The sequence below is a fragment of the Aotus nancymaae genome, unplaced genomic scaffold (genome assembly GCF_030222135.1).
Source record: "Aotus nancymaae isolate 86718 unplaced genomic scaffold, 86718_ANA_hifiasm-v0.15.2.pri h1tg000597l, whole genome shotgun sequence".
In the NCBI taxonomy this organism is placed as follows: Eukaryota; Metazoa; Chordata; class Mammalia; order Primates; family Aotidae; genus Aotus; species Aotus nancymaae.
Window position 1 is genome coordinate 111678 of NW_026989012.1, and position 26173 is coordinate 137850.

The window sequence follows — 26173 nt, forward strand, 5'->3', positions numbered from 1 at the left end:
TGTAATCCTAGCAGTGTGAGAATGCTGAAACCAGTGGATCACCTGAGTTCAGGAGTTCCAGACCAGCCTGGCCAACATGGTGAAACCTTGTCTCGACTAAATATACAAAAATTAGCCAGGTGTGGTGGCGAGGGCCTGGAATCCCAGCTACTCAGGAGGCTGAGGCGGCAGAACCACTTGAACTAGGGAGGCAGAGATCTCAGTGAGCTGAGGTCGCACCATTGCACTCCAGCCCGGGTGATGAGAGGGATACTTTGTCTCAAAAAAAGAAAAATCACCAACCAGAAAAAAAAAATTTTTTTTTTTTTTTTGAGACAGTGTCCCACTCAGTTGCCCGGGCTAGAGTGCAATGGTACAATCTCAGCTCGCTGCAACCTCTGACACTTGGATTCAAGCCATTCTCCTGCCTCAGCCTTTAGAGTAGATGGCATTACAGGTGTCTGCCACTATGCCCAGCTAATTTCTATATTTTTAGTAGAGAGAGGGTTTCACCATGTTGGTCAGGCTGGTCTGGAACTCCCGACCTCTACTGATCATGAAAGGCAAGATAAAATGCAGAGCTCAATTTACCCAATGGACAAAAAACCTCAAAGGATAGCACAACTTAGCAGCCAAATTCCTATCAAGTACAGACATTGGACATACTGATCCCTCTCTACCTGCAACTGGGAACATGCACTTTGATGATATCATTCAAAATTACCCTGCCCAGACACACGTTTCATTGATTATCTGAAGGGCAGTTCCAACAGATTTTCTGGGGCTTTCTCTGCATCATGAGATGCAGTGCAGCTCTGCCCTTCACCTTCCTGCAGTTTGTCACCTTGTCCCTATGATCTCAGAAGAACTTTGTCTCAGGCCAACCGTTTGTTCCTTGGACGCTTTCATTTCCTTTACAATTCATTTGCTGTCCCAATAAATTGCCTCCATCTCCCTCTATCTCCCTCACCCCTGAAAAAAGGGTGCTCTTTAACCATCTGACCCTTCTTGCAGTCTCATTTTTTGCCTGGTTCCCACGTTTATGCCTGTTCTGTGCTTTTCTTCTCCTGTTAAGCTGTCTGTTGTTAGTTCATTTCTGCAGTGAACCATTAAAGAGGACAGTGAAAGCTTTCCTTCCAGCCATACAATAGAATTATAAAGCAGAAAAGTTTAGACAGAATTTCCTATTTAAGTGCCAAAACTTCATACTCCACTTCTGATAAAGACCACAAAGGTTTAAGAAAAAAAAACTTATTTTTGACCCAAAGCTCTGTTGACATTCTATTAAACAAACATCAACCTGTTTAATTTTCATAATGTAAATGGCAGATATTTTTATAATTCTTACACTAATAAATCACTTCCCTGATGTTTTTGGTAAAACCGAATATTCATAATAAAGTCCAGAAGCATGAATTGTTTTAAATAATTTCTTCTTTGTCATTACAAGTAAACCTCCACAGGAAGTTAGTATACTCACACAGAAGATACTTCCTCGGAGTAAAAGGCCAACTATGGAAACTCCCAGAAACACCATAGTGATAATCCTCCACATAACACCAGGAAAGTCATGCCGACGATGCAAATAATCAAGTAGAAACTTGATTGCCTGGAATAATAATAGTCAAAATAATGAAAAGGTCAATGACATTGATAATATTTCAGTAAATAATAATCTTTAGAAACCATCAACCTCCTCCAAGAGGAAACCATACATACCCCTCATATATCAACAGGGGATTCCACTGTTTCAAAACAGATTGGAAGTTACCAGTCTCATGGTTTTTGCATGGCTGGTAGTGTTTTGAGGCATTCCAAATGTAGAGTGTGTTTTTTTCTTGATGTAAAGGAGGGATATCCAATTTTATGGCTTCCTTGGGCAATATTAAAATCAGAAAATTTATCTTCGGCCACACATAAAATACATTAAGATTAATAATAGTGGATGATCTAAAAAAAAATCACAAAAAGGCCAGGCACAGTGGCCCGTGCCTGTAATGCTAGCACTGTGAGAATGCTGAAACCGGTTGATCACCTGAGTTGAGGAGTCCCAGACCAGCATGGCCAACATGGTGAAACCTTGTCTCGACTAAAAATACAAAAATTAGCCAGGTGTGGTGGCGAAGGCCTGGAATCACAGCTACTCAGGAGGCTGAGGCAGCAGAATCACTTGAACAAGGGAGGCAGAGGTCTCAGTGAGCTGAGATCGCACCATTGCACTACAGCCCGGGAGACGAGAGGGAAACTTTCTCTCAAAAAAGAAAAATTACCAACCAAAAAATAAGAAAAAAATTTTTTTTTTTTTGAGACAGTGTCCCACTCAGTTGCCCAGGCTGGAGTGCAATGGCACAATCACGGCTCGCTGCAACCTCTGACACTTGGATTCAAGCCATTCTCCTGCCTCAGCCTTTAAAGTAGCTGGGATTAAAGGTGCCTGCCACTATGCCCAGCTGATTTCTATACTTTTAGTAGAGACAGGGTTTCACCATGTTGGTCAGGCTGGTCTGGAATTCCTGACCTCAACTGATCATGAAAGGCAGAGAAAATGAAGAGGTCAACTTACACAATGGACAAAAAAGTGCAAATGATGGCACAACTTAGCAGCCAAATTCCTATGAAGTACAGACATTGGACATACTGATCCCTCTCTACCTGCAACTGGGAACATGCACTTTGATGATATCATTCAAAATTACTCTGCCCAGACACACGTTTCATTGATTATCTGAAGGGCAGTTCCAACAGATTTTCTGGGGCTTTCTCTGCATCAATAAGATGTATCATGAGATGCATCATGAGATGCAGTGTCACCTTGTCCCTATGATCTCAGAGGAACTTTGTCTCAGGCCAACCGTTTGTTCCTTGGACTCTTTCATTTCCTTTACAATTCATTTGCTGTCCCAATAAATTGCCTCCATCTCCATCTATCTCCCTCGCCCCTGAAAAAAGGGTGCTCTTTAACCATCTGACCCTTCTTGCAGTCTCATTTTTTGCCTGGCTCCCACGTTTATGCCTGTCCTATGCTTTTCTTCTCCTGTTAAGCTGTCTGTTGTTAGTTCATTTCTGCAGTGAACCATTAGAGAGGACAGTGAAAGCTTTCCTTCCAGCCATACAATAGAGTTATAAAGCAGAAAACTTTAGACAGAATTTCCTATTTAAGTGCCAAAACTTCATACTCCACTTCTGATAAAGACCACAAAGGTTTAAAAAAGAAACTTATATTTGACCCAAAGCTCTGTTGACATTCTATTAAACAAACATCAACCTATTTAATTTTCATAATGTAAATTGCAGATATTTTTATAGTTCTTACGCTAATAAATCATTTCCCTGATGTTTATGGTAAAACCAAATATTCATAATAAAGTCCAGAAGCATGAATTGTTTTAAATAATTTCTTCCTTGTGATTACAAGTATACCTCCACAGGAAGTTAGTATACTCACACAGAAGATAATTCTTCGGAGGACAAGGCCAACTATAGAAACTCCCATAAACACAGTACTGATAATCCTCCACATAACGCCAGGAAAGTCATGCCCAAGATGCAAATAATCAAGTAGAAACCTGACAGCCTGGAATAATAATAATCAAAATAATGAAAAGGTCAATGACATTGATAATATTTCAGTAAATAATAATAATCTTTAGAAACCACCAACCTCCTACAAGAGGAAACCACACCTCTCAGATATCACCAGGGGATTCCACTGTTTCAAAACAGATTGGAAGTTACCAGTCTCATGGTTTTAGCATGGCTGGTAGTGTTTTGAGGCATTCCAAATGTAAAGTGTGTTTTTTTCTTGATGTAAAGCACGGATATCCAATTTTATGGCTTCCTTGGGCAATATTAAAAGCAGAAAAGTTGTCTTAGGCCACACATAAATTACATAAACACTAATAATAGCTGATGATCTAAAAAAAAATCAAAAAAAGGCCAGGCACAGTGGCCCATGCCTGTAATCCTAGCACTGTGAGAATGCCGAAGCCGGTGGATCACCTGAGTTCAGTAGTTCCAGACCAGCATGGCCAACATGGTGAAACCTTGTCTCGACTAAAAATACAAAAATTAGCCAGGTGTGGTGGCGAGGGCCTGGAATCCCAGCTACTCAGGAGGCTGAGGCAGCAGAATCACTTGAAGTAGGGAGGCAGATGCCTCAATGAGCTGAGATCTTACCGTTGCACTCCAGCTTGGGAGACAAGAGGGAAACTTTCTCTCAAAAAAAGAAAAATTACCAACCACAAAAAAAAAAAGTTTTTTTTTTTTTTGAGACAGTGTCCCACTCAGTTGCCCAGGCTGGAGTGCAATGGCACAATCTCGGCTCGCTGCAACCTCTGACACTTGGATTCAAGCCATTCTCCTGCCTCAGCCTTTGGAGTAGATGGCATTACAGGTGTCTGCCAGTATGCCCAGCTAATTTCTATATTTTCAGTAGAGACAGGGTTTCACCATGTTGGTCAGACTGGTCTGGAACTCCCGACCTCAACCGATCATGAAAGGCAAGAGAAAATGTAGAGCTCAATTTACCCAATGGACAAAAAACCACAACTGATGGCACAACTTAGCTCCCAAATTCCTATCAAGTACAGACTTTGGACATACTGATCCCTCTCTACCTGCAACTGGAAACATGCACTTTGATGATATCAGTCAAAATTACCCTGCCCAGACACACTTTTCATTGATTATCTGAAGGGCAGTTCCAACAGATTTTCTGGGGCTTTCTCTGCATCATGAGATGCAGTGCAGCTCTGCCCTTCACCTTCCTGCAGTTTGTCACCTTGTCCCTATAATCTCAAAGAAACTTTGTCTCAGGCCAACCGTTTGTTCCTTGGACGCTTTCATTTCCTTTACAATTCATTTGCTGTCCCAATAAATTGCCTCCATCTCCATCTATCTCTCTCGCCCCTGAAAAAAGGGTGCTCTTTAACCATCTGACCCTTCTTGCAGTCTCATTTTTTGCCTGGCTCCCATGTTTATGCCTGTTCTATGCTTTTCTTCTCCTGTTAAGCTGTCTGTTGTTAGTTCATTTCTGCAGTGAACCATTAGAGAGGACAGTGAAAGCTTTCCTTCCAGCCATACAATAGAATTATAAAGCAGAAAAGTTTAGACAGAATTTCCTATTTAAGTGCCAAAACTTCATACTCCACTTCTGATAAAGACCACAAAGGTTTAAAAAAAAACTTATTTTTGACCCAAAGCTCTGTTGACATTCTGTTAAACAAACATCAACCTATTTAATTTTCATAAAGTAAATGCAGATATTTTTATAATTCTTATGCTAATAAATCATTTTCCTGATGATTTTTTGTAAAACAGAATAGTCATAATAAAGTCCAGAAGCATGAATTATTTTAAATAATTTCTTCTTTGTGATTACAAGTATACCTACACAGGAAGTTAGTATACTCACACAGAAGATAATTCTTCGGAGGAAAAGACCAACTATAGAAACTCCCAGAAACATAGTAATGATGAGTATCAACGGAATGCCAGGAAAGTAATACCCAGGAAACAAATAATCAAGTAGAAAAGTGACCGCCTGGAATAATAACAGTCAAAATAATGAAAAGGTCAATGACATTTATAATATTTCAGTAAATAATAACAATCTTTAGAAACCATCAACCTCCTCCAAGAAGAAACCACACCACTCAGATATCATCGGGGATTCCAGTGTTTCAAAACAGATTGGAAGTTACCAGTCTCATGGTTTTTGCATGGCTGGTAGTGTTTTGAGGCATTCCAAATGTAAAGTGTGTTTTTTTCTTGATGTAAAGCACGGATATCCAATTTTATGGCTTCCTTGGGCAATATTAAAAGCAGAAAAGTTGTCTTCAGCCACATATAAAATACATTAACACCAATAACAGCTGATGATCTAAAAAAAATCACAAAAAGGCCAGGCACAGTGGCCTATGCCTATAATCCTAGCACTGTGAGATTGCTGAAACCGGTGGATCAACTGAGTTCAGGAGTTCCAGACCAGCCTGGCCAACATGATGAAACTTTGTCTCGACTAAAAATACAAAAATTAGCCAGGTGTGGTGGCGAGGGCCTGGATTTCCAGCTACTCAGGAGGCTGAGGCAGCAGAATCACTTGAACTAGGCAAGCAGAGGTCTCAGTGAGCTGAGATCGCACCATTGCACTCCAGCCCGGGAGATGAGAGGGAAACTGTCTCAAAAAAAGAAAAATTACCAACCAAAAAAAAAAAAATTTTTTTTTTTTTGAGAGAGTGTCCCACTCAGTTGCCTAGGATGGAGTGCAATCAATGGCACAATCACGGCTTGCTGCAACCTCTGACACTTGGATTCAAGCCATTCTCCTGCCTCAGCCTTTAAAGTAGATGGCATTACAGGTGCCTGCCACTATGCCCAGCTGATTTCTATATTTTTAGTAGAGACAGGGTTTCACCATGTTGGTCAGGCTGGTCTGGAACTCCCGACCTCTACTGATCATGAAAGGCAAGAGAAAATGTAGAGCTCAATTTACCCAATGGACAAAAAAGCACAAATGATGGCACAACTTAGCAGCCAAATTCCTATCATGTACAGACTTTGGACATACTGTTCCCTCTCTACCTGCAACTGGGAACATGCACTTTGATGATATCATTCAAAATTACCCTGCCCAGACACACTTTTCATTGATCATCTGAAGGGCAGTTCCAACAGATTTTCTGGGGCTTTCTCTGCATCATGAGATGCAGTGCAGCTCTGCCCTTCACCTTCCTGCAGTTTGTCACCTTGTCCCTATGATCTCAGAAGAACTTTGTCTCAGGCCAACCGTTTGTTCCTTGGACGCTTTCATTTCCTTTACAATTCATTTGCTGTCCCAATAAATTGCCTCCATCTCCATCTATCTCTCTCGCCCCTGAAAAAAGGGTGCTCTTTAACCATCTGACCCTTCTTGCAGTCTCATTTTTTGCCTGGTTCCCACGTTTATGCCTGTTCTGTGCTTTTCTTCTCCTGTTAAGCTGTCTGTTGTTAGTTCATTTCTGCAGTGAACCATTAGAGAGGACAGTGAAAGCTTTCCTTCCAGCCATACAATAGAATTATAAAGCAGAAAAGTTTAGACAATTTCCTATTTAAGTGCCAAAATTTCATACTCCACTTCTGAAAAAGACCACAAAGGTTTAAAAAAAAACTTATTTTTGACCCAAAGCTCTGTTGACATTCTATTAAACAAACATCAACCTGTTTAATTTTCATAATATAAATGGCAGATATTTTTATAATTCTTACGCTAATAAATCACTTCCCTGATGTTTTTGGTAAAACCGAATATTCATTATAAAGTCCAGAACCATGAATTATTTTAAATAATTTCTTCTTTGTGATTACAAGTATACCTCCACAGGAAGTTAGTATACTCACACAGAAGATAATTCTTCGGAAGAAAAGGCCAGCTTTAGAACGTCTCAGAAACACAGTAGTCATAATTCTCCACAGAACGCCAAGAAGGTCACTCTCAGGATACAAATAATCAAGTACAAACCTCACCGCCTGGAATAATAATAGTCGAAATAATGAAAAGGTCAATGACATTTATAATATTTCAGTAAATAATAATAATCTTTAGAAACCATCAACCTCCTCCAAGAGAAAACCACACCCCTCAGATATCATCAGGGGATTCCACTGTTTCAAAACAGATTGGAAGTTACCAGTCTCATGGATTTTGCATGGCTGGTAGTGTTTTGAGGCATTCCAAATGTAGAGTGTGTTTTTTTCTTGATGTAAAGCAGGGATATCCAATTTTATGGCTTCCTTGGGCAATATTAAAATCAGAAAAGTTGTCTTCGGCCACACATAAAATACATTAACACCAGTAACAGCTGATGATCTAAAAAAAATCACAAAAAGGCCATGCACAGTGGCCCATGCCTGTAATCCTAGCACTGTGAGAATGCTGAAACCGGTGGATCACCTGAGTTCAGGAGTTCCAGACCAGTCTGGCCAATATGGTGAAACTTTGTCTCGAATAAAAATACAAAAATTAGCCAGGTGTGGTGGCAAGGGCCTGGATTTCCAGCTACTCAGGAGGCTGAGGCAGCAGAATCACTTGAACAAGGGAGGCAGAGGTCTCAGTGAGCTGAGATCGCACCATTGCACTCCAGCCCGGGAGATGAGAGGGAAACTGTCTCAAAAAAGGAAAAATTACCAACCAGAAAAAAAAAACAATTTTTTTTTTTTTTTAGACAGTATCCCACTCAGTTGCCCAGGCTGGAGTGCAATGGCACAATCTCGGCTCGCTGCAACCTCTGACACTTGTCAAGCCATTCTCCTGCCTCAGCCTTTAGAGTAGATGGCATTACAGGTGCCTGCCACTATGCCCAGCTGATTTCTATATTTTTAGTAGAGACAGGGTTTCACCATGTTGGTCAGGCTGGTCTGGAACTCCCGACCTCTACTGATCATGAAAGGCAAGAGAAAATGTAGAGCTCAATTTACTCAATGGGCAAAAAAGTGCAAATGATGGCACAACTTAGCAGCCAAATTCCTATCAAGTACAGACTTTGGACATACTGATCCCTCTCTACCTGCAACTAGGAACATGCACTTTGATGATATCAGTCAAAATTACCCTGCCCAGACACACTTTTCATTGATTATCTGAAGGGCAGTTCCAACAGATTTTCTGGGGCTTTCTCTGCATCATGAGATGCAGTGCAGCTCTGCCCTTCACCTTCCTGCAGTTTGTCACCTTGTCCCTATGATCTCAGAGGAACTTTGTCTCAGGCCAACCGTTTGTTCCTTGGACTCTTTCATTTCCTTTACAATTCATTTGCTGTCCCAATAAATTGCCTCCATCTCCATCTATCTCCCTCGCCCCTGAAAAAAGGGTGCTCTTTAACCATCTGACCCTTCTTGCAGTCTCATTTTTTGCCTGGCTCCCATGTTTATGCCTGTTCTATGCTTTTCTTCTCCTGTTATTTCTGCAGTGAACCATTAGAGCGGACAGTGAAAGCTTTCCTTCCAGCCATACAATAGAGTTATAAAGCAGAAAACTTTAGACAGAATTTCCTATTTAAGTGCCAAAACTTCATACTCCACTTCTGATAAAGACCACAAAGGTTTAAAAAAAAAAAAACTTATTTTTGACCCAAAGCTCTGTTGACATTCTATTAAACAAACATCAACCTGTTTAATTTTCATAATGTAAATGGCAGATATTTTTATAGTTCTTACGCTAATAAATCATTTCCCTGACGTTTTTGGTAAAACCGAATATTCATAATAAAATCCTGAACCATGAATTGTTTTAAATAATTTCTTCTTTGTGATTACAAGTATACCTCCACAGGAAGTTAGTATACTCACACAGAAGATAATTCTTTGGAAGAAAAGGCCAACTGTAGTATCTCCCAGCAACAGAGCAATAATAAGTCTCCAAAGAACATGAGGAAAGTCATGCCGAAGATACAAATAATCAAGTAGATACCTGACCACCTGGAATAATAATAGCCGAAATAATGAAAAGGTCAATGACATTGATAGTATTTCAGTAAATAATAATAATCTTTAGAAACCATCAACCTCCTCCAAGAGGAAACCACACCCCTCAGATATCACCAGGGGATTCCACTGTTTCAAAACAGATTGGAAATTACCAGTCTCATGGTTTTTGCATGGCTGGTAGTGTTTTGAGGCATTCCAAATGTAGAGTGTGTTTTTTTCTTGATGTAAAGCAGGGATATCCAATTTCATGGCTTCCTTGGGCAATATTAAAAGCAGAAAAGTTGTCTTAGGCCACACATAAAATACATTAAGATTAATAATAGTGGATGATCTAAAAAAAAATCACAAAAAGGCCAGGCACAGTGGCCCATGCCTGTAATCCTAGCACTGTGAGAATGCTGAAACTCGTGGATCACCTGAGTTCAGGAGTTCCAGACCAGCGTGGCCAACATGGTGAAACCTTGTCTCGACTAAAAATACAAAAATTAGCCAGGTGTGGTGGCGAGGGCCTGGAATCCCAGCTACTCAGGAGGCTGAGGCGGCAGAATCACTTGAACTAGGGAGACAGAGGTCTCAGTGAGCTAAGATCGCACCATTGTACTCCAGCCCGGGAGATGAGAGGGAAACTTTGTCTCAAAAAAAGAAAAATTACCAACCAAAAAAAAAAAACATTTTTTTTTTTTTTGAGACAGTGTCCCACTCAGTTGCCCGGGCTGGAGTGCAATGGCACAATCTCGGCTCGCTGCAACTTCTGACACTTGGATTCAAGCCGTTCTCCTGCCTCAGCCTTTAGAGTAGATGGCATTACAGGTGTCTGCCACTATGCCCAGCTGATTTCTATATTTTTATTAGAGACAGGGTTTCACCATGTTGGTCAGGCTGGTCTGGAACTCCTGACCTCAGCCTTCCAATTATAGGAGTGAGCCACTACACCAGGCCTGTTATTTCTTTATATTTGGATAACATAAGGACTTGAAGACACTTTCTTCTTTGGGTCAATCAATGACTTACACCATACACACTTTACAAACCAAGGACAATACAGTCATTCACACCCTGGTCCTGTCACTCCTAGTGACTCCCCCATTGCAAATCTCCCAGCAGGTGCAGCCCTTTCCTCTCCATCTGATGGGCTTCTGAGCTCCCATTGCACTGACTGGACACAGACTCCCTAGAGGCAGCCCCCAAGAGCAGAAGACAGGGATGACACAGAATTTCCTAAAAAGTCATCAAACCAGATGACACAAAACTCAAATGACATTTCACTTTGTTTTGTTTCATTTTGTTTGAGACAAAAGTGCAATGGGCAATCTTGGCTCACTGCAACCTCCGACTCCTGGGCCCAAGCGATCCTCCCACCTCAGCCTCTCCAGTAGCTGAGACTACAGCCATGAGCCACCAGGCCTGACTCATCTTTTTTGGAATCTTTTGTAGAGATGGGGTTTGGCTATGATGCCCAAGCTAGTCTTGAACTTCTGGACTCAGGTAATCTGCCCACCTTAACCCCACAAAGCACTGAAATTACAGGCCTGCACTGTGTAATGTGCCACATGACACAGCCCAATTACAAGGAAGAAACCCTGAGGGTCCAGTATCTACTCACAAGGGAGGATTGATGGCTGGGAAACTCCAACAGGAGGAGCCAAAAGAGCAGCCACTGCACCTTCATCTCCTGGTCTTCTCAGGGTGCCCTAAGGTGGCCAGGACAGCTGGCGGTGGCTTAGGGCTGGGGGAAGGAAGGGGATGGGGATGGGGATGGGGTGGGATCTGAGTTGGAGAGGGGGATGGGAGGGAAGGGGAAGGGGGGGAAGGGGACTGTTGGGCACCCGGTGGAGGGGGAGGAGAAAGCGGTCTGGGAAAGGATTTGGTTTAAACTAAATCTTCAAGCGAGAGTGGGAGGTTCAGCTACAAGTCAGGGAGAAAGTCTATCAGGGAAGCAACAGGATATGTGGGTCAAGAAAGGAGGCTCAGGAGCAATTAGATGGAGACCAGAGCTCTGGTTTCCACCAAACCTTCTCCTGTCTGGGCACTGCCTAAGGAACCCTGGGGCTTTATACTCCCTCTCCCCCAATCCCTGGCCCCGGAACATGGTACCTCACAGTGGACATTCCATGGAACACCTGTGTCCTCCAGTGCCCCTCCCCCATCTCAGGCCCCCTACTTGACTCCTAAGGACAGGTCCTCTCTGGAACTATCATAGACCTGACTTCTGGTCTTTCCCACCAGCTCCCTGTCCCTGCCTCTGAGTGGCTCCTTCCTTCCTGAGTTCCCAGGGTTTCTCACAGTCAGTCTTGGCTGCAAAACATAAGCAGCAAATGATGGCAGGATGGCAGGAAGAACCTCAAACACAAGCAGAGTGGGAGGCTCCACAGCCCTCTCTCCCCCATTCATATTCGAAGCAAGAAAACATCAGAAGGATGCAGAAGGTCCCAATAGTAAAGCATCTCCATCACATCCATGGAGCCATCGTCCATCATCCTTTATCTCTGATGATGGCAGATGAGGGGATGTGGAACAACATTCATTTTAAGTATGCATGGTACATTTACAAAAATTAAACTCAATTATCTTTTCATCAAGCAAATCTCAGCATATTTCAGAGAAGTCACAATGAAGGCTGTCCATGCACCAGCTGCCCCCACCCACTCCAGGAGAGGGGCAGGGCTGGGTTTCATTTGAAAAACTTTAAAACTTTATTACCTCAAATCCATAGCATGCTTGACGATGACCAGACTGTATTATCCAACATTCCAATGAAATGAAATAATCACAATGATTTTTTTTTTTTTTAAAGTTTCTTTTAGTCTCCTACATTTTTAAATTTTTTTTTTCTTTTTTTAAAGATACACGTCTGCGGGGCCCGGTGGCTCACGTCTGTAATTGCAGCCCTTTGGGAGGCTGACGCGGGAGAACCATGAGGTCAAGAGATAGAGACCATCCTGGCCAACATCGTGAAATCCCGTCTCTACTAAAATACAAAAATTAGCTGGGCGTGGTGATGCACACCTGTAGTCCCAGCTACTCAGGAGGCTGAGGCAGGAGAAATGCCTGAACCCCGGAGGCGGAGGTTGCAGTGAGCTGAGACTGTGTCACTGAATCCCAGCCTGGGGCCTAGTGACAGAGCAAAACTCTGTCTTAAAAAAGAGAAAAACAAGAAAAGAAAAAAAAAACAGGTCTAACATCTTTAAAAACACAAAGCTTTTGAGCCGAGCATGTAATTACAGGTGGCTCATGCCTGTAATCCAAGCACTTTGGGAGGCTGAGGTGGGTGGATCACCTGAGGTCAGGAGTTCAAGACCAGCCTGGCCAAAATGATGAAACCTTATCTATACTAAAAATACAAAAACTAGCTGGGCATGGTGGCGGGAGCCTGTAATCCCAGCTGCTTGGGAAACTGAGGCAGGAGAATCGCTTGAACCCAAGAAGTGGAGGTTGCAGTGAGCCAAAATCGTGCCACTGCACTTCGTCCTGGGCAACAGAATGAGACTCTGTCTCAAAATAAATAAATACACAAAGCTTTCCACTTAGTAAGCATTCAAAGCTCTTTACCAGTTTAAAACAAATACAAATACAAGACCCTCCTAAAGTAAGGCTGAATGCTAAGAGTTTGAGAGCAGCCTGAGCAACATAGTGAGACCCCATCTCTACAAAAGAAGTTAAAAAATCAGCCAGGCATGGTGGCACACATCTGTAGTGCCAGCTACACAGGAGGCTGAGGAGATAGGATTGCTTGAGTCCAGGAGTTCGAGGTTACCATGGGCTGTGACTGTACCACTGAACTCCAGCCTGGGTGACAAAGCAAGACCCTGTCTCTATTAAACACAGAGCCACGCACCACAAAAAAACAAAGAATGCTGGCCCCGTCGCACAATTTGTGATTTATTTTTGCCATCGCTGTTTCTTGCTTCCTGCCCTCTGACTTTTAGAGGTGGGTAGCCTTGGAATCCTCCCAGCTCTGGACATCATCATCCCAGCTAGAGGCATGGAGCCTCCTAATCATAGGGAAAGAGACAGTTGTATAAGACGCTCCTTAAGCCAGGCACGGTGGCCCACGCCTGTAATCCCAGCACTTTGGGATGCTGAGGCAGGAGGATCACTTGAGGTCAGGAGTTTGAGATCAGCCTGGACAACATGGCGAAATCTCATCTCTACTAAAAATACCAAAGGAAAAGTAATTAGCCTGGTATGGTGGCACATGCCAGTAGTCCCTGCTACTGGGGAGGCTGAGGCATGGGAAACACTTGAACACAGGAGGCAGAGGCTGGCGCCACTGCCCTCCAGCTTGGGTAACAGAGCAACACTCTGTCTCAGAAAAAAAAAAAAAAAAAAGGCTCCTTAAATTCAAACTGGCTTCTGGCCTCAGCTCCACTGGTCACCATTCAGCTACTTTGTATCTCTAAGTCTTGGTTTCTTTAAATTAAAAAGGAAGTTAGTGTTTTCCTCGCAGAGGTGCTGAGGATTAAATGAGATGGTAGTGGAAAGCATTAGGCATGTAGCACTCAAAAAAATAATGCACTGTTGTTTATTTGATGTTTTTCTACTTTTTTAAAGTAAGTGTTTATTGCCATAAACTTCCCTCTTAGCACTGCTTTTGTGTATCCCGAAGGTTTTGGTACATTGTTTCCATTAATCATTTGTTTCAAGAAATGTTTCAATTTCCTTCTTATGGATGGAGATAAATCCCCTCTAAAACATACTCTGTCCCAAGTAAAGACTAACTATAAAGATTGGAAGGAAAAACAAGCAAGGGAAAAATTTCAATACATCCACACACGTATACATGCATATATATTTGTAGCCCTCCGGCTATTTGGTTCATAGGAAGAAAATTATCTCTAAAATAATTAGTTGACCATTAAAAAGAAAAAAAAATCTTGTACCCTCAGTAAAAGCAGTGACTCTTGGCAAGCAAAAGTGGCTTTACGATAAGTTCCCTACCAGCTTGTCAAACCAGACTAATGCTCCCAAGGCACACTTGCTACAAATATTGACGCCACTAATTTACAGAGCCACATGGCCTGGAGATGGAAGCATCCTCAGGGAATGGTCTGCTGCCAAAGGCTGTTCCCTTAATGGGCTTTTACTACCGCGTGTTTGATTCGCTTCATATACACACAAGCAAGTTGCGTTTTATTTTTTTTCTTTGAGACGGAGTCTTGCTCTGTCTTCCAGGCTGGAGTGCAGTGGCATGATCTCAGCTCACTGCAACCTCAAATTCCTTTCACAAGTGATCTTCCACCCTCAGCCTCTCAAGTAGCTGAGACTACAGGTGCAGGCTCTACATTCCGCTAATAATATTTTTATTTTTGTCGAGACAGGATCTTGCTATGTTGCCCATGCTGATCTTGATCTCCTGGCCTCAAGAGATCCTCCCACCTCAGCCTCTCAAAGTGTTAAGATTACAGATGTGAGCTACCACATGCCAAGTCATTCATCATTTTTTTTTTTTTTTTTTTTTTTTTTTTGAGACAGAGTCTTGTTCTGTCACCCGGGCTGGATTGCAGTGGCATGATCTCGGCTCGCCGCAACCTCCAGCTCCTGGATTCAAGCAATCCTCATGCCTGGCTAATTTTTATATTTTTAGTAGAGATGGGGTTTCACCATGTTGGCCAGGCTGGTCTTAAACTCCTGACCTCAAGTGATCCACCTGCCTCAGCCTCCCAAAGTGCTAGGATTACAGGCATGAGCCACCATGCCCAGCTCACTAATAATTTTTAAAATGCAAATGAAAGCATATATATGTACACACACACATATCCACACATAATATTTATCCTCTGGTATTGAGTATGGGCAAAATCTTTTAAGTGTATAATTCACAATGGTGTTGCTAAGAAAATAATTACTTTCATACTGTTGGTTATAGTATAAATCAGAATATAACATATAGATGTTATCACAAAACTATGCCAAGTTATGTACAAGAATGTTTATTACAGCAATAGTTAGAACCAAAAAAAAGAAAAAAGGAAAACAATCGAATTATTTAAATGTTTGTGGACAGAGGCCTAGCTTTAAAATGTGTGGAACATCTATCTATACCTTGGAATTCTATTCAGCCATTTTTTAAAAATGAGGTTGATTTCTGCATGCTTTTATTTATTTATTTATTTATTTTTGGAGACATGGTCTCACTGTCACCCAGTGGCATGATCTCGACTCACTGCAACCTCCACCTCCCAGGTTCAAGCAATTTTCCTGCCTTAGCCTCTAGAATAGCTGGAATTACAGGTGCACTCCACCACGCCTGGCTAATTTTTGTATTTTTAGTAGAGACAGGGTTTCACCATGTTGGCCAGGCTAGTCTCGAACTCCTGACCTCAGGTGATCTGCCCGCCTCAACTTCCCAAAGTGCTGGATTACAGGCATGAGCCACCATGACCAGCCTTTTTTTTTTTTAAATGTATATGTGTATTGCATATGGTACAGAGGCCAAGAGGTTAAGTTTTTCTTGGCCTTCTGAAGTTTCGCTGAAAAATCAACCTGGAGAAGGCAGGTTAATAGGAGAAAAGTACAAATTTATTTAACAAGTATACAATTGATGAAGACTCAAAGATATAGGTGAAATTGCCCATTTTTATGCTTAGGTTTAACGAAGTATGCAGAGCCATGAAAAAATATTGGGCCAGGCTTGGTGGCACACACCTGTAGTCCCAGCTACTCGGGAGGCTGAGGCAGGAGAAATGCCTGAACCTGGGAGGCGGAGGTTGCAGTGAGCTGAGACTGCGCCAGCCACTGAACCCCAGCCTGGGGCCTAGTGACAGAGCAAGACACTGTCTCAAAAAAAAAAAAAAAAAGAAAGAAAGAAAAAAAAAAAAGAAACACATCTAACATCTTTAGAAACACAAAGCTTTTGAGTCGGGCATGGTGGCTCATGCCTGTATTCCCAGCACTTTGGGAGGCTGAGGTGGGTGGATCACCTGAGGTCAGGAGTTCAAGACCAGCCTGGCCAACATGATGAAACCTTATCTCTACTAAAAATATAAAAACTAGCTGGGCATGGTGGCGGGAGCCTGTAATCCCAGCTGCTTGGGAGACTGAGGTAGAAGAATTGCTTGAACGCAAGAAGTGGAGGTTGCAGTGAGCCAAAATCGTGCCACTGCACTTCGGCCTGGGCAACAGAATGAGACTCTGTCTCAAAATAAATAAATACATAAAGTTTTCCACTTAATAAGCATTCAAAGCTCTTTACCAGTTTAAAACAAATACAAGACCCTCCTAAAGTAAGGCTGAATGCTAAGTGATGGGGTAGAGAAAAAGGACATAAATAACTCCTACTCTCAGGAGGTTAATCACTAAATCCTATTTTTCTAGAATCACCTGGCCTCTCTAAGTCCTGTGAATGAAACTGAATTTCTCATTTCATACTTGGCTATGACTTGCAATCATGAAAACCATGAATGGCATTGTGTCACTGTGTACTGCTTGTTACCTGAATTCCACATTAGGCTGGGATCAAGGGTTGACTTTTTCATGATTTGCTCCATTACCTGTGTGCTTTTATCTCACACCAAACTAAGCTGTTTTCTAGAGTTCTACAGTTTACAGCTAGTAAAGAAGAGTGGTTCTCAAAAATGTAGACCAGCACCAGTAGCACCTGGGAACCTCTTATAAATGCATATTCTCAACCTAACCAAAACTGTACCCCAATAAACATCAACAAGCCTCACAGTTCATTATTATACGTCTTCCTACTCCTGGACAAGTACAAAGCCTTCAGGTTCTAGAGTTCATCTCCATGCTGATCAATCAAGTGAAAGAACACTGTCTGGATGTTAAGAAAACTCAAACTCTCTTCCTCATCACTTCTATCAAAGAAAAAAAAAACCCTACAAAATATTACTTGCAGATGAGAAAATATTAAGCTTCCGCAACTACACATATGAATGACATTTTTTTTTTTTTTTTTTTTTTTGAGACGGAGTTTCGCTCTTGTTAGCCAGGCTGGAGTGCAATGGCGCGATCTCGGCTCACTGCAACCTCCGCCTCCTGGGTTCAGGCAATTCTCCTGCCTCAGCCTCCTGAGTAGCTGGGATTACAGGCACGCGCCACCATGCCCAGCTAATTTTTTGTATTAGTAGAGACGGGGTTTCACCATGTTGACCAGGATGGTCTTGATCTCTTGACCTCGTGATCCACCCGCTTCGGCCTCCCAAAGTGCTGGGATTACAGGCTTGAGCCACCACGCCCGGCCATGAATGACATTTTAAGTTAGAAATCTAAAGAATGCCCATAACTGGCACCAAGTCATTTACTAAAGGAGTCCTCTTCTAGTAAAAACATACAATCTTTCTAAGAAGCCAAATCGAGGATTACTTTTTACCCCATAGGTACAACCAACCTATTATCTTAACTTCCAATTAATATACCATCAGTATTCTCCGTAGTGGTGCACATCTACCTACTAGGTCACGGATTTGTTTTTTACATAATAAATTCACACAGCACAACACTCAAAAATGTCTATATCCTAAGCACAAACTCTCCCCACTTGTCCCCTAACCACCAAGTTTCCTCCTATTCATCCCCCTTCCTCCACAAAAGTTAACTACTATTATGAATTTCTTGTATGTTCTTCTTTAAACAACAGTGGACAGCCCACTGTTATGAGCCACCGTCCCCTGCTTTCTCTCGCAGACAGATGCATGCTACAGACACTGTTTCAAAATCCTATTTTCTTTGATACAAAAGCTACATCACTTGTTGGTTTGAGACGGAGTCTCGCTCTGTTGCTTAGCCTGGAGTGCAGTGGTGTGATCTAGGCTCAATGCAACCTGCCCCTCCCGGGTTCAAGGGAGTCTCCTGCCTCAACCTCCCCAGTAGTTGAGATTCCAGGCACATGCCACCATGCCCAGCTAATATCTGTACTTTCTAGGAGAGACGAGGTTTCACTATGTTAGTCAGGCTGGTCTCAAACTCCTGACCTCAAGTGATCCACCTCAGCCTCCCAAAGTCCTGGGATTACAGGCGTGAGCCACCGTGCCTGGCTACATCCCTTGTTTTTGCTTAATGTATACTGGCATATCTTTATCCATCGCTCTCCTTTATAAAAACTTTCCATCTTTTCGTATCCTCATACTTTATATATGATAGATTAAACCAGCTGGATTTTATCAATCAGTCTAACTTTAGTCCATTTACATTTGTTGTGATTGATTTATGTGGACTGCTTCTATGACTTTTAGAGCTTCTATACCTTAAGAACTTCTATTTCTCTCACTTTGTTTTTTTGTTTGGTTTTGAGATGGAGCTTCATTCTTGTCACCCAAGCTGGAGTGCAGTGGTGATCTCGGCTCACTGCAAACTCCACCTCCCAGGTTCAAGCAATTCTCGTGCCTCAGCCTCCCCAGTAGCTGGAATTACAGGCACCCGCCACCATGCCCAGCTAATTTTTGTATTTTTAGTAGAGATAGGGTTACACCATGTTGGACGGGCTAGTCTCGAACTCCTGGCCTCAAGTGATCCACCTGCCTCAGCCTCTGAAGGTGTTGGCATTACAGGCGTGAGCTACTGCGCCCGGCCTTTCTCTCACTTTCTAACATCGTTTTAAGATTTCCCTTCTGGGTCCACTGAGACATATTTTAGACCTCATTCTGATCTCTCCCCCCACCACTCCACCTACTTCTGCCCTATCATCTATCCTCATTGTCTCTGTGTAACATCCTGCCTTATGTTTTCGGAGATAATCATCTAATCAATTAATTCCCTCTTCTGATGTCTAATCCATCTACTGAGTTTATTTTAGCAATTACATTTTGTATTGATTTTATTTTACTTTATATTAAGACAGAGTCTCACTGTCACCCAGGCTGGCACAAACATTTCTCAGTGCAGCCTCAGCCCCCTGGGCTCAAGTGATCCTTCCACCTCGGCCTCCTCAGCGCATGCCTATAGTAGCTAGAACTATGGGCACAGAGAAAAAAAGTTAAAATAAATGAGTAAAAGACTAGAGCCTAGCACATAAAAGTTCACCTGTTACTAGTTCTATATAGGAACTCAATTTTGCAAAACTTCCAAGTACATATAATTTTTAACTTACTAGGGTATACTGCTGGGAGAAGGTCTTGACACACGTGTGATGAAGTATGTTGTTTGCTGAGAGGCAATGGGAAGGAACACTGAGCCATCCCCAGGCAGAAAACTGCTAGAAATGTAAACAATATGTACCAGTTATGCACTAGTTAAACCAGTTTGCAAATCACAGGCTATCTGACCTTGTCCCCATCGCTGACTCGCAAAGAGTGCTCTCTAGCTTATTTCTATTTTACTAGTGAACAGGCACTATCTGCCTGTTTAGTCTGTCTTTATTCGATGAAGAAACACTGAGCACCTGCTTATTAAAAATAATCGCTTGTTCAAAAAGAATCAATACGTGGGTCAGAGTCTGCTCTGGGCTCTCAGCTGGGAAATGCTGTCAGCCCCATGACATCCCACTCTGAGCCCACTTTTGCACTTTATACTGTCTGTTTCTTAACTCCTTCAGCACTGCCAAAGGAATAGGACTCCACGACCCAGCTGGTCTCAGCAGGATACACACCAATAATAAATTTACAACAGTAGACATGTTTATCTACAGTACATCTAACACAGACTAAAAAAAAACAGACCCTAAATCATTCAATGGTAATTAATTCGTATCTTTGATTTTCTTATACTTCCATATTTTCTATAGATCACTTTTGTAACAAGAAAACAAAGCAAATGAAAATGAAATTCATTCTCTCAAAAAGAAGTCAAGACAAAAAGAAGGCTCATAAAGTAATATAAAATATGTTTTAGGTTTTAGGTAAAATTCTTACTAAAATTACCTTATTTGCTCCAAACTGCATTCTGGTTTTTGCCTTCAACTAAGGTGGCATTCATTTGCATCATGACCCATTCCATTCAATAGGCACTGCTCCAGCCCTACAGGAAGAACAAAACATCTCTAGAATACGGCAACGTTCCTAATTCCCACTTGGGAAGGCCTAACAAAATGGCATATAACTCAACAGCAGCAAATCGGTATTAAAAAGTCTGTAGTCAAGGGGAAAAGTAAAACTGGACCATTTCCAGAATCTCATAAAGAACAACAAACCTATGTTCTAAGTGCCTAGCATGAGCAAATTAGAACCTTAAATAAAAGTCACTCTTAATGCCTATCCTAGCATAGATTCAGCACCAAGTACAAAACCCTTTTACTGGTTTACCATTTTCATTCTTGAACGTAGGAGGTATTAAAAAAAAAAAAAAAAAGCAACTAAAATTTCTTCAAGAGTAGGAGCTATTACTTAAGAACTGTCTCCCTAGAATCTGACTTACATCATCAAAACACAATATTAAGGGTGAAAATTTAAAATTTTAAGAAAATAGTCACCTGTTTTGTGAGAAGTTCCATATGAAATGCTCCTCTACCCAATACATACCTTAAAAAAAAGAAGGAACCATACAAAATTCTCTCAGGAATTATTCCTCTGGAAACTATTTCTAAGTGGCATTACTAAGAAAGTATGCACACAAGTAAAGATGAAAACATGCAAACATAAAATAGTTGTGAGGGATACACGACTATGGGTATGTATTTAGTTATTTCTTTATTAGTAGAGTCTTACTCTGTTGCCCAGGCTGTGGTGCAGGGGCACGATCTCGGCTCACTGCAACCTCTGCCTCCCAGGTTCAGGGGATTCTCCCGCCTCGGCCTCCCGAGCAGTTGGGATTACAGGCGCACGGCACCACATCCGTCTAATTGCTGTATTTTTAGTAGAGGCAGGGTTTCACCATGTTGGCCAGGCTGGTCTCAAACTCCTGACCTCAAGTGATCCACTGGCCTTGGCCTCCCAAAATGCTGGGATTACAGGTGCAAGGCACCCCACCCAACGGACTACAGGTAATTTTAAAATTCTAATGCTTATTAACTCTAATCACTCTTAAATTCTAGTCAATTTTTTCAAATGGCTACTAGAACAGAATACTTTCAACTTTTTATGATGTCAGAAACTAAGAACTTAGCCCTAAATATTCCAAAGAATAGGGGCAGAAGAACCAGTTTCCTTAAATGACATTAGAGTGTTCTTTATCCTTAAATGACATCAGTCTTCTTTACCTCCAAAATTTTTTTGACCATCACGTTACAGTCAGGAGTTTTTCCTCCGACGATGGCACAGGAATCAGAAGGTGGTTCCAGGATGTGAAGAGCTGATGAACAGGGTTACAAAGTGGCTATCAGTAAATGAGAAAGGTAATCTAGAGCAATGAAACGTATAACTGAGGCTATGTATGCACAGTGGCTCATGCCTGTAATCCCAGCACTTTGGGATGCTGTAATGGGAGGATCCCTTGAACTCAGGTGTTCAAGATCAACCGGGAAACATAGTGAGCCCTCATATCTACCAAAAATCAAAAAGATTACCCTGGTGTGGTGGCACATGCCTATAGTCCAAGCCACTTGTCAGGAGGATCCTTGGGGCCTAGGAGACAGTCAATTATGATTGTGCCACTGCACTCTAGTCCAGGTGACAGAGCAAAGACCCTGTCTCAATACCAACAAACATATGACTGAATCCACCGCTAAGGCAGGAATGGAGGAGAAGAGCAGCTGAGATCAGCATGTTAATGAATTGCTGGTATAAACTATAATTACATATCCACAAAGGTCCAGGTTCTAGAGATTGACACACACTTACACATTTCAATGGTCTTGCCTCTGAGTTTTCCTAATTTTTTCTAATATTGCCAAATTTTCTTTTTCAAGTCCACCATCCTCTGAGTTTTTCCCACTAATAGGCTCTTCTTCCTTCATCTCATAGTGATCTAAATCTTCTATATCCTGCAAAAAGAAGAAAAATATTACCTTATTAAAGGTGTTATTCTTCATAGTTTCCTATGCCAAAAGTTAAAGTATTCTTGGCTCAGTGGAAGACGAGAACCAGAATATGTCTATACTATGGGGGACAAGAGGTTCCTTCCTTTTATATCCTATCTTTTATTTACAAGCTAGACTCTGGGTAAAGCAGATTAAAAGTTTTGTAAAGTCCCATTACGAAATAAGCCAACATACATACATACATACATACATACAACATACATACATACATTAATTCATTCATTCACTCACATGAAGTCTCCCTCTGTTGCCCAGGCTGGAGTACAGGGGTACGATCTCAAGTCAGAACAACCTCGGCCTCCCCGGTTCAACTGATTCTTGTGCCTCCGTCTCCCGAGTAGCTGGGATTTACACACGTCCACCAACATGCCAGCGAATTTTTTTGTATTGTTAGTAGAGATGGGGTTTCACCATGTTGGCCAGGCTGGTCTCCAACTCCTGACCTCGAGTGATCTGCCCACCTCTTGCTCTCCTGCCCTTCCGCCTTCTACCACGTGAGGATACAACAAGAAGGCCCTCAGACACCAAATATTGGTATTTTCATCTTGGACTTCCCAGTCTCAGGAACTGTGAGAAAATAAATGTCTGTTCTTTATAAATTACCCAGTCTTTGGTATTCTGTTATAACATAAAACAGACTAAGATAAAACTCCTTGATGATTTTTCAACAAGACAGAGTTTCACTACTTCTGGTGAGTAGTCCCTCAAATCTTCTCAAATTCTTTTATGCAAACATAACATTTTTAAAACTTAGCAGTTCCTCTTCCGAAAAATAACCAAATACAGGTTAAAGACTGATTAGTATTAAATACAATATAATGTTGGTGCTAAAAGTAAATAGCTCTTGTTTGCCAGGAACCAAATCCAAAGAATTCAGATAAAGCCATTTGCTCAAAGGTGTGTCATCAGTTAGAGGTAAAGCCAGAGCTGAGAAATTATATTCCATTCCAAATACACTGTGCTTTCAATTATTCCACATTAACAGTAGTTTACAAAGGAGATTAGAAAATTATTCAAATGTTCACAAACGAAGATATTTGTGAAATGTCATTCTTATCTAAAATACCTACTTCAGCCATCACCTCTTCTTCCTCTTCCTCTCAAGTCGCTTATTCTGTTGTCCCATTCTGAAATAGAGAAAGAATCTGCCAGGATTACACAGGCTGAATACAGGCTGAGTCCATTAGAAGACTGGTGCCATAGCTTTAGGGAGAAACTCTCAACCACCTGTCACTGCAGTGCCGCTACCAGAGTTTATTAAAATTAAATGTTAAAAACAAGCACAAAATAAACAAAGAAACAAACAACTTTGCCATTATATTTTCTCCTGGATAACTGCCGATATTTCCTGTCATTTCCATTCTGTTTCAACACCGCACAACAATACCTTCGTGGCCCAATGGTGAAGCAATGTGCACACAAGTGACAAAACGTGGGAACGGGAAAAAGAATATAAAGGTAAATCAAACTTTTAAAATCCCAGTAATGCAACAGCTTCTTTCCTTACTTACTGGATTAATGTCCATTCCACATGACTTCACATTTGGTTCCAGGAGGCCTAATAACAAAGACCACTATTTCTAGAGGGTGAAACAGAGCCTGTGGCCAGTAACTCCTGGTGAAAAAACTCTTCCGGAAGACTCATAAAATTACGTTCTATTTGTTTTCCGGATTCGGGGGACCACGGAAATAGAAAAGGACAGAAACAAGGCATGCTTTTGAGGTTCCTTGGGCTCGTTAGTAGGAAAATAGGTGTTTTCCTTCGGGGATTTTTGCAGCCTAGAATACTTTTTAATTTTCCTCAGTCTTTAAGGGGGTGGTAGGCTTTGGCAGTCCCACTGCTGACAAAATCTTGTCTTCTTAATCTGAGCCTTCTTGTAGGCGTGATGGAGTTCCATGTGCGCCCACAGAGAACACAGGAGGATGGCTTATTTCTTTGTTTTACTTTGTGCTTGTTTTTATCCCCTTGAGGTTTTTTCCCACTGGTTTTTAAATAAACTTAAGAAATTTAGATTACAAGTATGCATGACTGTAAAAAAAACTGAAAGTTGATCACAGCAAATTAAAGAAATCTTTTCCTCCCAGAACTTAAAGTAAAATAAAAATAAAAATATATATAAATAAAAATAAGTCTTTTCCACAGAGAAAGGCAACTATGATTATAACATTTAACAGTCTCCCAAACACTGAGTGAATGAGATTTTTGCTCAGGAAATACTTTACCTGTAACAATGCCATTAAATGCAAATCTCTTCTAAACAATGGCATACCATGTAATGTCTTTCCTGGTCTTTGTGGCCACTGCCCTGGACTAGCCGAAGAATGGACTCTAGTCTTTCTCTACCAGAGGAAATAAGACCTTCTGTCAGACTGCCCGGCCAGCTTGGGGCACTGAAAATAGAGCTCATTTTAATGAGTTACATTTATCAAGCAGCCCAGTTTTGCCCAACATTTAAGAAACAGCACAGAGCCAGTAAATCTCCTATGATCTTCTTCAAGCCATTATTTTAACTCAAGAAAACACCAGAGAAGTAAAGAAGTCACGTTGAAGAAGATAGAAGAATGTGTCAAGACCATCCAGAAATGATATGAGAAATACTGCTGTTTTAAAAGGTGACATCATCCAGTGAAATGAATCTATATTAAATGTCATTTTAACTATGCTATTATTAAAGTCATGCATATAGAGTTAGTCTTCAAAACTACTGTTATATTTTGGTTTTATTTTTCTTTTTTAAAACCCGACAACATTTGTCGTAAGATAAGGAAAAAAATTCTTCAACTCCTTTTGGCCAGAAAAGCATAACAGAAAATAAATTTTGAATGTGTACCTAAGTCTGTATATTTGAAACTTTTTTTTTTTCCATCTTAAAAGCTGAATGAAGACAACTTAGGTTACTAATCTAGTTCAACATGAAATTATTTAGATACTAATTTTTAAAATACTGGAGAGAATTTATAGGTCTTTTTCCAGAGTTCCGTGATAAGCATTTGGAGCACATTTATTCCTCTAGATAATAAATGTATGTTCAATAACTTTTTGTGTTTTTTAAAGCGTTAGTAAAGCCTTCAATAATATTAAATGCAAAATGAGAGACAAAAATTAAATCTTCGCTTTTAAATCCAGCTTTGAATTGACAAACAACAGTTAACAGCTTTTAAAAACGGAACAATTTTGAACAAATCAACTAACGGATGCCTTAGGAATAAAGAAAAGCAATCCGTCAAATATAAAGCAAAACCAAAAAAAAAGTTACAACATAATCTAATTTAAAATAAGAAACATTTCACTTATATGGCTATGTGAATAAGATCAATGCCTTATTTTGTTTAAAATAAATATCCCAAACTATTCATTCCTTAAAATGACTACCATTTTAACTTGGAAAAGCCTGAATCATTACATAAATTCAAGTCCTTATATTTTAAAAGATGAGATGTGTTATTTACAGACGCTTCACAAAACTAAGAATTTGCCTTACTAAAAAGCAAATTTTATTTTTAAAAATATGTTATTTACTACAAAATACTTCTCTGTAAGACAGAATTTACCAACTGACACAATTTATAATTATCAAGTTTAGAAGTGAATTTACTGGCATTTTTGGAAGTGCCTTCATACCCACTTTGGGCAAAGGTCAAAAGACAAGCTTCCTGGCCAAGGTACAGTATATAAATGCATCTTTAACCACGAAGGCCAGTACAGGTTAGAAGCCAGTATATGTATGCGCCCTTTTAAGCAGCAACTACCACCGACCCATTCATTCATTCCCATTCATTCACTTCCCAGCTCTCCAACTCCAAGATCTCTGGGATTTTTCCACCCAAATTAGTATCTGGTTAGCATGAAGCACAAAACCAGAAAAACAT

At 41.0% G+C, this 26173-nt stretch overlaps 1 protein-coding gene across 1 annotated transcript; it reads right to left on the reverse strand.

Annotated features, from left to right (window-relative positions):
* Nucleotides 1-728: 728 nt before the first annotated feature.
* Nucleotides 729-22767, reverse strand: LOC110569053 (uncharacterized). The gene is made up of 11 exons (XM_064372127.1): nt 22535-22767; nt 21524-22246; nt 20798-20846; nt 20250-20346; nt 19481-19585; nt 9304-9432; nt 7357-7485; nt 5393-5521; nt 3425-3553; nt 1460-1588; nt 729-830 (listed from the first exon to the last, which is right to left on the reverse strand). The coding sequence occupies exons 4-11, from the start codon at nt 20268-20270 to the stop codon at nt 729-731; spliced, it is 873 nt and encodes a 290-aa protein (XP_064228197.1). The 5' UTR covers nt 20271-20346; nt 20798-20846; nt 21524-22246; nt 22535-22767.
* Between the last annotated feature and the right edge of the window lie 3406 nt (nt 22768-26173).